Source organism: Schistocerca serialis, chromosome 5 (assembly GCF_023864345.2).
Source record: "Schistocerca serialis cubense isolate TAMUIC-IGC-003099 chromosome 5, iqSchSeri2.2, whole genome shotgun sequence".
NCBI lineage: Eukaryota > Metazoa > Arthropoda > Insecta > Orthoptera > Acrididae > Schistocerca > Schistocerca serialis.
This window is the reverse complement of record NC_064642.1, coordinates 43,346,461-43,360,570: the sequence shown is the minus strand read 5'-3', so window position 1 is coordinate 43,360,570 and position 14,110 is coordinate 43,346,461. Positions and strand designations below refer to the sequence as shown.

The 14,110-nt window shown below is 42.3% G+C and overlaps 1 protein-coding gene across 1 annotated transcript in view; it reads left to right on the top strand.

The window, feature by feature from the left end:
- The first annotated feature begins 2,762 nt into the window (after positions 1 to 2,762).
- The window catches only part of LOC126481734 (lachesin-like), a 34,247-nt gene continuing 22,899 nt past the window's right edge, over positions 2,763 to 14,110 (top strand). The window contains exons 1-2 of the mRNA XM_050105688.1: positions 2,763 to 2,880; positions 2,970 to 3,155. Of these exons, the coding sequence (XP_049961645.1) occupies positions 2,785 to 2,880; positions 2,970 to 3,155 (282 nt within the window). The 5' untranslated portion in view covers positions 2,763 to 2,784. The remainder of the gene's footprint in view (positions 2,881 to 2,969; positions 3,156 to 14,110) is intronic.

Here is a 14,110-nt window from a genome sequence, read left to right as displayed (position 1 = left end):
AATAATTCGTCTTGGTAATTTGAAAACACGTAGATTTGAATAGTCGCGCGATAGACAATAGTGTGGTACGTAAATAATTAGTGGAGATTTAAAGACTCACCCGTGCTAAGTATTAAGATATTCAATTTTGAAATAATCGGCAATACGGAGTAGCTTACTGACTCCGTTGCTACGTTGCATACGAAATCAGACTATTTAAGATGAGTGGATGTAGAGTAACTGCAGTTTTATTTCAGAAGGGTCAATAAATCGCAGTTCGACATATTCAATGTTGTTCGATTTTCTTAACGTAAAGCCAATCTTTTGAACTTTGAATGCCAGTAGACTACATATCTGTCGGAATTTTGGTGAGGGTGACCAGACTTTCATTAAAAAAAAGGTAAATTAAATTAAAAATACAAATCCACACCAGGACACTAACTGAATAGTCACGCTTACCGAAACTCTACCTGCCGTTCTCCATCGCTCCTTCCCTGAGACGAACAAGCCGGAAGACAAGAGGGCACGACGCCAAGCGGTTCACGTGGTGATGCGAGAGAAGGAGGGGAAAAAGTGGTTCAATATGCACCGAGGCCAGAAAATAGATATAATCTTTATCATAAATATGTGATTTGGTTAACTTGATGAAATCTTGGAAACATGGATTTACTCCCCAAATGGCCGAAACATGCAAAGATGAAGGTATAATACATATGCGTGGATATCCAGTTGTAAGGTGTCAGGCAAATCCAACACCTTCCATGAAAACCCTGACATGATAAGCAAATCCAGTAGTATGTCACATAGCTCCGAATAAATCGTGACATTAAATTAACCAAAGAAATACGAGTAACGAGTGAGCAAATGGAATACCACAGACTAACACAAGAATGTCTAAATGCATGTCATACCTTCCCACCGTGAGACAGACGCAGTTCCGAGGGGAGAAACGAGAACAGAAGCCGAGAGCAGAGCCGTGTTAAGCTAGAAGGCCCTTCGATAAGGGACGGACTGGACAGCCACGTCGACAGCTAACCACTAGGACCACCTCAGCTGCAAGTTTTAGCGTGAGACTTTTTCGCGTCTCTGTTACGTTAGGACCACCACCCAGCCCATGTTAAGATCTAGAGCCCTCCAGAAGAACAGTATAGATCTTACGATAACACTATAAAGGACCACACCAGCTGCAAGTTTTAGCGTGAGACTTTTTCGCGTCTCTGTTACGTTGCAAACTTTAAAAACATTGCCCCACTACGAAAAGTATATCGTTTCTCATTGTAAAGACAGAATTTTTGTGGGCGGAGTTTAGGGTTAACATTGAGACCCTGATTGGTCAGATGAAAACACAGCCAGATAGTTTTTTTAAACCAACTTCGTTAAATTGTAGTAAGGAGAAGTTAGGAGAGAGTTGCTTCCGAGAGGGCGAGGTGAGTGGAGCTGCGCCGGCCGCCGCCCCCTGACGAACACCGACAAGGTAATGAACGCACGCGGTGCCGCAGTTTTGAGCGCATAAGGCTTCACTCAGAACTGCAGAAGTCTCATCTGTTACATCCCCTTTTTACGTAATACTAGTGTCGATCGTCAATTGAAGCTCATGGTGTTCACAATTGCCACTTGAAGTAAAAATCTGATTTTTCTGTTATATAGTTGTTGAGAAGCCACATCAACCACTGTAATTTACGACAAGTTAGATAAGTAATTAAAGATAATTGAGGGTCACTGTAGACCATTTTGATAGTTTTCTCTTTTGTGAAACTTAATTTAAACCTAGATTATAGATGTGATGTGGCATAGGTCTTCCTTCGATCCGTTGTAGAACTTGGAAATCCATTCACGGAATATTCGTTCACATTTTTGCTGAACGCAGTTGGTTTTTACCATCCTGTATTAAAGCATTTCCTTTTATCAATAGTGCAATTTATAAACAATGTTTTGTGAGTAGAATAAAATTTCCAATGGTAAACTTAACTGCTTTTTCGACGTTATTTTACCATCTAACTAAAAATAGGAAAGCCTTGAACCCCTTCCACTAAATTTAGTTAGTATTAAGATTCTTTTACAGGGAGTGCAGTGGAGCTGACGCTGAAATCAGTAAGTATTTGGTTATAACATCGCTAGTCTCACTGAACTCTTCTGAATTCTACATGTCATGTGTGGTCTGGCGTCTCCTTACCAGCAACAGGTCTCAGGTTCAAACTAGTCAATTCCCTAAAAAACACGCTCAGAGCGTCGTTGCGCTAAAGTGGTAGGGAGACACGATATAGAACAAACAGACACCACGCAGAATGTTAGACAGTCTCTGATAATTAGATATGATGTGTAACGATCATTTATGGTCATTTGTAGGAGGTGGCAATGTCAGATTACGATTTATTGTCAATAAACTTAATCAGTAAGACGCCTTCCAATGGTTTATCAATACGAGAATACCATCGATATCTTTTCTGTTTCTGCTGTCGACAGCTAACCGTGTTAACCTAGTCTTAGCTCAAAAGTTACGAAACAAAATAGTATTATTTTCAGCACTCTATAGCTGTTTCCGTGTGCAGCTAACAGAAACTGAAGTACGACCATGCAACAGGAAATATATTTAGTGAAGAAATTTGGTATGAGTTACCTTCTTTTCCCTTATGTCCGGAAGGTCCTCCTGCAGTTGTCTTACCAGCTCAGATTCCCCAACCTTTCCTCAACTCCTCCTCCTCTCGCTATCTCAACCCGCAAATCATTGAGTTGCAACGCTACGTGAAGTTGACAGGAGGATAAACGTCTGTTGCAGGCGAGGTGGTGTTGCAGCCCGACGAGCCCATGCCGGAGTTCCTGGCGCCGCTGGAGAACCTCACGGCCACGCAGGGCCGTGACGTCACCTTCACGTGCGTCGTCAACCACCTGGGCAAGTACAAGGTGAGCCTGCACGACCCGCCCCCACCTCCGAATACCATTCCATAACGCTGAGCGCTGGACTGTGAGCTGTGAGTGCTGCGCTGTCGCAGGTGGCGTGGATCAAGTCCGACTCCAAGGCGATCCTCGCGATCCACACGCACCTCGTGGCCCACAACCCGCGCCTCACCGTCACCCACAACGGGCACAACACGTGGAAGCTGCACATCAATTCCGTGCACCAGGACGACTCCGGCATCTACATGTGCCAGGTCAACACGGAGCCCATGCGTAGCCAGGTGAGTGCCTCGTCTCGAACTTACAACAGTGCGTGGCAAGTACTGCAAATACTTCTATATCTGCATAAATACTCTGTAAACCACTGTAGAGTGCATGTCGGACGATACGTGGAATACGCCCTGCACGATGCTAAGTCGAGGAACATCCTGTCATAGCGGAGAAGCTGCACAAACGGGCAAATATGGGGAAAACAAGATTCGATGATCGCAAATTATTTCATGTATACTTTTGAAACTTAAATAGCCGATCACACACGGTTGTAATTCTGCGAGGTACCAAATCCACGCGCCAGCGTCGCGGATATCTTTGGCGGATCCTACCTGCCGATCCCACAAACTTTCAGTGCCTGCTTACCGGATCTAGTCGTTCAGATGTGCCGGAACCAAGGCCTTGATGTGTTGCATAAATCGACGGATTTTCGTGATTTATCTACGAATCCAGGACTGTAGTGAAAATTTGATAGGCTAGAGGCCACGGGATACAGATTTCAGTAGCTGTGACTGTGTCTCGCCAAAAGCGCTTTGTACGCTGAGGTATTTTTAGACGTACCGTTAATTGTACTGAATTTTTTGTAACTCGTTTTTATCGTCAAGAGGAAGTTATTATGTACTGTAGTAGGAAGAAAATTCTGGGAATCGTCGGCGATTTGTAAGCTATGTATTCACGTATTTCTCGAAACAAAAAGAGCGCAGAACGAGTCAAAAATGGGTTGCCGAAACACAACATTCCAGACACATATGTCTGATTCAGAATCGTAGGCCTTCCTCTGAGAATCGTGAAGGTTACAAGTGCTAGGGATAGGATCTTCTTAATCTTTGTAATGTTCATTAGTTCGCAACATCTGTAAAATAATGGTAAAATAATGGACGGGACACAGTTATTGGTAATACAGGATGGTAATAATACCGGCATCACTTTATTGGCACTTTCCATAGTGTTGTTTTATGCAATTCATTTCCTCCAGTTTGCAGCCTCTTTCAAGAGAAGCTCTTTTCTGAAATTACTGAAGGTATTTTAAATCCATCACTCGTAATACAATAAAATGCATATTTCGTCACCAGCTGCATTTCGTTCCTTTGAAGCAAAATTTCGTCAGTGGCTCCTAATGAAACATGTTTACGGTTTGCCTTGCTTTCTAGATCTAAGACCAGTTCGTTACAAAAGATAATGATTTTGATACGTCACTTTATGTCAATCAGAAAACGCAGTTTTCTATCACAATCTTGAGGTATTCCGTCGTTTGACAGTGCTGTTTTCCGCCTAATTCCACATTTTGCAGAGCTATACACTTATTGATGTGAAATACGATAAGTAAGGAGACGAAAATCGGACATAAAACACTGCAAGTAAAATTAGCACCTTTTGCTTCGAACAATTTTTAGATACAGAAAGCAAACCGTTACAGTCTACTGACAATGTTGTAGATCAGTCAAACTAAAGGTGTTGATAGAACCTACCGGTAACAAATCTAACAGTCCGTCTCTAAATTGCTTCGCTGTCTTCCTATAATCAGACCCGATAAGGTTTCCAAACACTAGAGCAGTACTCAAGAATAGGTCGCACATTCTATATGTGGTCTCTATTACAGATGAATCACGGTTTCCTAAAACTCTTTCAATAAACCGAAGTCGACGATTCGCCCTCCCCACTATTTAATCTACCTCACTGGGTCAAGAAGTACACTACTAATACTGTATTCCAACTTTGGGAACATTAATTGCTCGTCACTTTTTCTTGTTTGTTTTTTTTGTGCGAGAAAGTTACAGAGATACTCAACAAAATCTAGTGGCACATTGCGACTCAGAAAGGTTTACTATTGAAATTTCGAGTGAGCACTTTTCGGGAAAAGCTGGACGATATATTATTTTTCCTCACGGACATCACACAAACTGACCAAGGCGAAAAAATTGAGAATCTGTTACTAATACAGAGGCTTACCGTCGATCTTTCTTCCAACGCCCCATTCACGAATGGGACAGGGAATAGGAGATCGGTTTTTGATACCAGAAGCACCCTCTACCACACACCGTTTGGTGGCTTGTGGATTATGATACAGTTGTAGATGTAGGTAGGGCACTGTTTTTCCTAATCATCTGCATTATCTTACATTTGTCTACGTTTATAGCTAGCTGCTATTCATGACACCGACAAGAAATTTTGTCATTTTTTCGTTTTCCACCCTTCCTTAGGTGCTTCAAAATTGATGAAGGACAGTTTGTTTTATCCATACACGTTTCGCTTCTTTTATTTATGAAGAATCTTCAGTGACGATTTCCATTGTTGTTCGTCCATACGTACGGTCTTAGAGATTTATTTATTCGAGATCCATGCTCCAGCTGGCCGTTTTCCGGCGTTTTTTCACCCACATTTGTTATGACACATCACTTTCACTTTTCATTTTATGATCAACATATGTATGTTTGCACACACTCTTAACCACACACATGTTGATTAGAAATGGAAAGTGCAAGTGATGTATCACAATAAATGTGGATGAAAAAAGCCGGAAATCGGAAAGCTGGATCATGGGGACCGAATGTACGCTTCTTCGGACCACATATATGGACTAGCAACACTACAAATCGCAAATGAATATGCTTCATAAATAAAAGACGCGAAACGCGTATGGCAAAAAACAATCTGTCCTTCGTGCAGTTGCATAGATGGAATACTAATGTATGAAAAAAACTTTCTTTAGGTCATCTAATATTCTTCTGCAGTCACTCAACGACAACCTCCTTCCGCACATCACAGCACCATCATCAAACCCGCAGGTTGCTGCTCATATTCATTGTCACATCATCTATGTAGACGGAAAATAAGAACAGTCCTATCACACTTCATTGGGATACTCCTGTCGATACCCTTATCTCTGATAAACACTCGCCGTCGATGACAACTTACTGGGTCCTATTATTTAAGAAGTCCTGGAGCCACTCACAACTGGGAACCTATTCCGTGCGCTCGTACCTTCGCTAACAATCTGCCTCTTCCCGTTGATTCACAGTTCGTAGCCAGCCGGGGTGGCCGAGCGGTTCTAGGCGCTTCAGTCTGGAACCACGCGACCGCTACGGTCGCAAGTTCGAATCTTGTCTCGGGCATGGATGTGTGTGATGTCCTTCGGTTAGTTAGGTTTAAGTAGTTCTAAGTTCTAGGGGACTGATGACCTCAGAAGTTAAGTCCCATAATGCTCAGATCCATTTTTTGAACGACAGTTCGCAAGATGTCGTGCCAGAAAAGGACAAGCAGAGTTTCGGTCGGGGAATGCTTTCTAGCGCTTTCCTGATTTTTGCACAGAAGCATTTCCTCCTCAAGGAATTTATTATATTCGAACTGAGAATAAGTTCAAAAACTCTGCAGCAAACTGATGTCGGGGATATTGATTTGCAGTTTTGTTGGTCCGTTCTTTTACACTTGTTATATACAGGATTCACCTGAATTTTTTTCCAGTCCTTGTGATTTTGCGCTGCGCTAGTGATACGCAATAAATGAAGCTACGGAAGGGGCCAATTGCGTACAGTACTCTGCAACGCCTAATTTGGGCTCCATCCTGATCTGGCGACTTGTTTGTTTTTCGATACGATACTGCATGCGTATATGCACGTCCGAAGTAACTTTGCATCGTATTTCTGAACAACAATGGCATTGCATTATCGTATTTATCCTCCGAAAGCGGGCAAGGACTTTCAATTAAAATGTCTCCTCTGTACCAGAATACACAAAATGGATGCACGAGTTCAGGTTACAGACACATGGTTGACGACATATGGAAGATTGGATCTGACAGTGGGTCGTGCTCGGATAGTCTAAAGACAAGGTGACAGCTCGAGATAAGGGGACACTCCGGGTTCGTATCTCGGTCTGGCACAGATTTTCGTTGCCGTCATTCCATTATATGGCTGACAGCAGGCCATATTCGCAAATCCGGAACATTTCATATACACAAATCAGAATTTGAATTACTGCACGCCGATATGTATTATTTGTCTCTCCCTATAGTAACTTCACTGTTGCGGTTGTGCCTCACTGTATTTAGAATCTGCAATCGGTGGCTGCGGAGGCTGGAAAACTAATCTCTGGCTCAGTACCAGTAGCTCTTCTCTGCCAAAGCCTATGTTCAACCTTAGCTGCATGACAGTTTCTCGTCTCATACATGCACTGTCAAAGCAGAGGTGTGGTCTGAAATTGACGTCTACCAGAGAAGTGACTATCTGCACAGTGCTTCCGACAAAGAAAACTTTGAGGTCTGGAGTTCTCAACATAGCATAGCGTAATTTTGATTGGAACAGTACTGACCGACAAGATATTGTTTTAAAGACATTGGCCTCCCTTCCTTACTCGGACTCCAGGGAGTTAAACATTTAAAAAAACTTGTTAGTCTTGGAGCACCAAGATTGTCTATGCATTACTCCCTTTTTCCCCCTTTATTTGTGGGCTGATTTCTGTAAGTACAGTCGGACTGTCTTCTTCCACTCATAGATTGTTTATATGAACCAATAGGAGCTGTCTTTACGTTTGTTTAAAAGCTTATTTAGTTTGACGTCTCTCGGTCGGGTTCCGGCGTCTCACGCCCAACGAAGAAGTCTCAACTTCTGTTCCTGTTCCACTTTCTAGGATGCTATCTCAACAGCCCATGTTTTTCTGCGAAGTTTGTGTTCCCGCTGAGAGCTGCTGAAAAAGCATTTCTCCCAGGTATCTGACCATCACGTGAACGCACTCCGTGGACATCACCTGTTAAAAACAAACTCTGTTGACAAGCGCCGACCTGGGATGCACTCTGCACTGTCAGATGGCAGACGCACGGGGCCAAATGTCTCTTTGTTGTTTCTTTCTGTCTCTTTGTCTCTCTCTATCGCCCCCACAAAGTAAAACTGAGCTCCGACCATTTTCAGAGTTATCTCACGTTTCCCTTCAAACGGAGAGGCAAGTGGGCAGTCCTGGGAATGTCGTGTGCTAGACTCTCTGAGGGATATGCAACCAACACAGAACTCCTCGCTCTTACCGGCGTTCTACTTGCTTTCCCAATGACCTTTCATTTTACTATAATGCAGTTAGGGATACGAAATCAAAAACGAAGTGTTTCGGCAGTCACTAGTACAGATTCATATTTTATAACCCGAAGGGGATTCATTTACTCCAAATTAAGGTCATTATCTTTTGTGGTTTTTACACATTTTAAAGGTCATTTTGATTTAAAGTGTGTGGTAACAACCAGAACGTCGATACTAGTTCACTTCGACTTGCTTACGACGAAGGCCACATCTACCCAGCTACCTGAGGATGAATGCAACCACTTTCCGAGTTCTATGCATAACAGTTTATTGTTAGGACGCTCTCAGATTTCAAGTCGTGGTGGTGGTAAAAATAGCAGATTGTCGATGCTGCTAGTTATACAGCTATTGCGTTTGGAGTGACTAGTTGTGCGCATCTCGAGGTTTTAAGATTGCATCCTAACGAGTCAGTCTAACTTGACTATCTGATCAGATTTTTACGCGTACTTAAGTAATTTATAATTTATCCAGGACATTCACTTTGCATATACAAAAAGGTGCTATCTGAACAGATATTTCAAAGAGTTCTGATTATTTTCCAAGCCAGGTAAAATGTGTAAAATTAAAAACATACGATACATTGCGAGCATAGAACGTTATAATACACCATTCTAATGTTAATGTGTACAGGTCCAGTATTTTAGTCGTTGATGGTATCCTACTACACCACTGTAGCCCTAACATCAGAAGGACGTATATGTGTGGATATGTATCAACAACAGAAACACTCAATTTGAAGTGTTCTCTTTGTGTACACCGCTAGTCAAAAACAATACGACTTGAATATAATATCTGTATTTTAAGGCAGAAAATTTGAAACGTGCAACACGAATAACATTTTCTAATTATGCAAATGCGGCATCTTTTAATGACTTTCACATAAAATACTGCTGTACTTTATTTCTTCTTCTGCACTTGTCCTTAGGCACTCTGGTTTCACAATTAATGTTAATTTTTTTTGCTAAGCTTCCTGCAGTGCAAACTGCAAAACGCAGGGCATCCATTTGTATCTTGTCATTTAACATATGAGTCACTTTATAAGACACTCTACTTCCGTAAGGTAATTGTCAAATATACATTAAGTTTCCTTGAATTACCTCATTATGCCCACTTGTTAGGCTGGAAAGAGCTGTAAATTTGAAAATTCTCGTCAAGCAAAGACATAAAATGTGTGATACAGATATTTAATTATTTATATTTCAAGTTGTTTGAACAGAAGTGGCATTATATGGCAAATCATTTTGTTCAGATCACTGGATAATACACTGTTATTTAGTTAGTCACTTGTTAAAATGAAAACGTTTACACTGTTCACTTATTTTATTTCATATTGCAACAACATTGCAGGTTCAGCACTGTAACCATTTGGCATCAATTCATTATCACCCCTTTTGCAGTTGGTTACACTGCAATACGTATATGTCAGGAACATTATATACTTTATTTTACCATAGAATCATCGTCATATTGAATCACGCCTCACCTCCTCATAGTTATTTAATGAATACTATTTTATCAATCTGGTCTTAATTAGAATAAAAAAACCAGCCCTACGTTGCGTCACTGATCAATTATTGCGGCAGCATATGTACGTCATGTAGCACCAAGAGAAGGAACCAGCCAAAAACTAACTTCTGCAACGTAATGTCCAATAGCTTATCTACAACAGTAAATAGTGGTGTAACAGGGGTCCGTGACTTACAGGACCTACCATCTAATGCTACACACCTGACGTCCTCCGGCAAATTCTCCACCTGTTAAACCACCCTTTCCTGTGGTGCGTATATCCTTAACCTGTGGTCCCATATGCGTACCTAATAAAACCTAACGTGAATACAACAGTGCTCTGAAACTGGCCGGTATCACCATCGAACAAATCACAAATCATTGTGCTAAAATACAATTTATTACTGGTGACTTGTATCCTGTTGACTTGGTGAGTTGGTGTATAGACGGTACAACATTCATATGCCGCGCGGAGTGACCGTGCAGTTTGAGGTACCAAGTCACGAACTGCGCAGCCCCTCCCTCCGGAGGTTCGAGTTCTCCCTCGAGCATGGGCGTGTGTGTGTTGTTCTTAGCATAAGATAGTTTAAGTTGGTTTAATGTAGTGTGTAAGTCTAGGGACCGATGCCCTCAGCACTTTAGTCCCCTTGAAATTCACACACACACACACACACACACACACACACACACACACACACACACACACACACACACACACATTTATGCAAAGTTGACAGTTCTGCTCATCACAATTCAGGAAGCATGCGACGCTGAAAGTAATAGCGATTTAAAGCAAAAATTTGGCTTGCCAAATTAGCTGTTCGCAGATAACATTACAATCATTTTTCTGCTCTGCCATGCACGACTTAGACAAGAGATCACCAAGATAGTTTTTGAATCTGCTGCAATAAGTCACAAGATTCCTCGAAAGCATAAAATACGCTAACCCCACAGCTCCGAGTAGATGGGCATCAGCGATAATCCACAAGAACAGTGAGCCAGTACTTAAATAAAAGGCTGGCCGGAGTGGCCGTGCGGTTCTAGGTGCTACAGTCTGGAGCCGAGCGACCGCTGCGGTCGCAGGTTCGAATCCTGCCTCAGGCATGGATGTGTGTTAGGTTAGTTAGGTTTACTTAGTTCTAAGTTCTAGGCGACTGATGACCTCAGAAGTTAAGTCGCATAGTGCTCAGAGCCATTTGAACAGAAATAAACTTCTAGCATCGTCCGACATAGTGACGTTTAGTTTGGTGATGACATGTTACGCTCCGGTTCGGCCACACTTCCAGCATGATAATTATGGGCTTATGCTTCTATGCGATGTCAAGAATTTTGATTCCAATAGCTGATTAAAACTGAAATATGTTGTGATCTACGGCTCTGATTACCAAGCGATTTTTACCAAACACTCCTAAATAAACTACACCATCCAAACAGCTTCTGTTAAAACCTCTTTCTCCCTATACTCCATTCTTATGCTTGCTGCAACAAAGACATTGGCAATGACCGATGTCAGTAACTGTACATCTCACTGTCACATCTCAGTGTTACAGCGTAACACAACGGTCACTGATTGGTCAAGTAACGAATTTGATGTTCTTGACATATACATTGACGGAAGAAATGTCGCAAAAACGAAAATTAAAACTGGTAGGCGTATTTATACATCTGAAAGATGATTATTCACATTTAACTCCAGTCCCTTAAGAATGCCACTAGCGTAGCGGCACTATGTGTATGCAAATCAGATTTGATTTAAATATATGCTGTAACGGTCGTTAGCGTTAGTTACCTTTGAGATTGTCCATGGTGAGTTGATGTTGGTGAAGAATATCTTTAAGGCAACAAAGACGTCATTACGAACACCTTACGGAGTTTGGATGAGGTCGTGTAATAAGGCTACGAGACGTTGGATGTACAGGGCTATTACAAATGATTGAAGCGATTTCATAAATTCACTGTAGCTCCATTCATTGACATATGGTCACGACACACTACAGATACGTAGAAAAACTCATAAAGTTTTGTTCGGCTGAAGCCGCACTTCAGGTTTCTGCCGCCAGAGCGCTCGAGAGCGCAGTGAGACAAAATGGCGACAGGACCCGAGAAAGCGTATGTCGTGCTTGAAATGCACTCACATCAGTCAGTCATAACAGTGCAACGGCACTTCAGGACGAAGTTCAACAAAGATCCACCAACTGCTAACTCCATTCGGGGATGGTATGCGCAGTTTAAAGCTTCTGGATGCCTCTGTAAAGGGAAATCAACGGGTCGGCCTGCAGTGAGCGAAGAAACGGTTGAACACATGCGGGCAAGTTTCACGCGTAGCCCGCGGAAGTCGACGATTAAAGCAAGCAGGGAGCTAAACGTACCACAGCCGACGGTTTGGAAAATCTTACGGAAAAGGCTAAAGCAGAAGCCTTACCGTTTACAATTGCTACAAGCCCTGACACCCGATGACAAAGTCAAACGCTTTGAATTCTCGGCGCGGTTGCAACAGCTCATGGAAGAGGATGCGTTCAGTGCGAAACTTGTTTTCAGTGATGAAGCAACATTTTTTCTTAATGGTGAAGTGCACAGACACAATGTGGGAATCTGGGCGGTAGAGAATTCTCACGCATTCGTGCAGCAAATTCGCAATTCACCAAAAGTTAAAGTGTTTTGTGCAATCTCACGGTTTAAAGTTTACGGTCCCTTTTTCTTCTGCGAAAAAATGTTACAGGACACGTGTATCTGGACATGCTGGAAAATTGGCTCATGCCACAACTGGAGACCGACAGCGCCGACTTCATCTTTCAACAGGATGGTGCTCCACCGCACTTCCATCATGATGTTCGGCATTTCTTAAATGAGAGATTGGAAAACCGATGGATCGATCGTGGTGGAGATCATGATCAGCAATTCATGTCATGGCCTCCACGCTCTCCCGACAAAACCCCATGCGACTTCTTTCTGTGGGGTTATGTGAAAGATTCAGTGTTTAAACCTCCTCTAGCAAGAAACGTGCCAGAACTGCGAGCTCGCATCAACGATGCTTTCGAACTCATTGATGGGGACATGCTGCGCCGAGTGTGGGAGGAACTTGATTATCGGCTTGATGTCTGACGAATCACTAAAGTGGCACATATCGAACATTTGTGAATGCCTAAAAAAACTTTTTGAGTTTTTGTATGTGTGTGCAAAGCATTGTGAAAATATCTCAAATAATAAAGTTATTGTAGAGCTGTGAAATCGCTTCAATCATTTGTAATAATCCTGTACTTTCTGTGGTGTTGCAGAAAGACTTGACAGGAATATGATCACTGTCTATGACTGCTGGCAGCCTTGGTCACGAGAGTATATGGTTACAAGGAGTCAAGGCTTCGGGCGGCCATGTGGTGCGACCGAGAGGGACGACCATCGTCTTCGGCTTGGTGGACTGGCACATCGTACTGCACCTGCAACAATAGTTTCAGCAGCAGTTGTCACCACAGTGATACAATAAACTGTTATAAATCGATTACTTCAAGAACAGCTCAGGGCCAGACACCTTACGAGAGCATTCCACTGAAGCAAACCATCGCCATTTACGAACTCAGTGGTGTGAAGCGAGAGCTCATTGGTGGGTAGGGTGCAGCTTTATTTTACTTTCTAATGGAAACTGGTTCTGCCTCGGGGCCAGTGTGTTGGTCAGAAGGACCGCAGCTTAGGGCCTGCAACCAGCCTGTCTGGATCTAAGACTGGAGTTATGGTCTGAAGTGAGGTTTTTGTGTGACAGTACACTCACGGTTATCCCACGAATCTTGACTTCAAATTTGTACGTTAGTCTGGTGATTCGACCTGTCGTGCTACCATTCATTAACAGTACCCTGGGAGAGTTTTCCTGTAGCAAACCACTCGCTCGCATACAGCTATTGTAGCCCAACATGCTCTGCAGAGCGTCGACATCACCAGATGTGGCTCCGCTTGAGCACTCACGCTTGCATACTTGCATTCAACATTCTGATGGAAGCACCGCTTATTAATGTACTAGCATCTTGCATTTGCAGTGAATTATCTTGGACTTGCATTAACCCGTGATCTTGTAATGTTAATAACTTAAATACGTTACCTAGAAGAATGTCTTACAGAAATTTCATTACTCTACATTAATTAATTTTTGGTGTTGCGACTTTTTACTGTCAGTCTACGATCAAATTAAATGTAAGGTATTTTAGAAAATAAAGTAAAAATGATTTCAGAATGGCTACAGAGCTGAAACTTTTGCGGGTTCATAATGAAATGAATCAAATGACGGAAATATTATTATCCAAATTACACGTTATTTGTAGGAAATTATAACATAATCTGTTATGTATTACACAGGATCTCTCTCCTAATGGTAGTCACGCACATTTTCTCTGATGTTTCAGCAGATATTT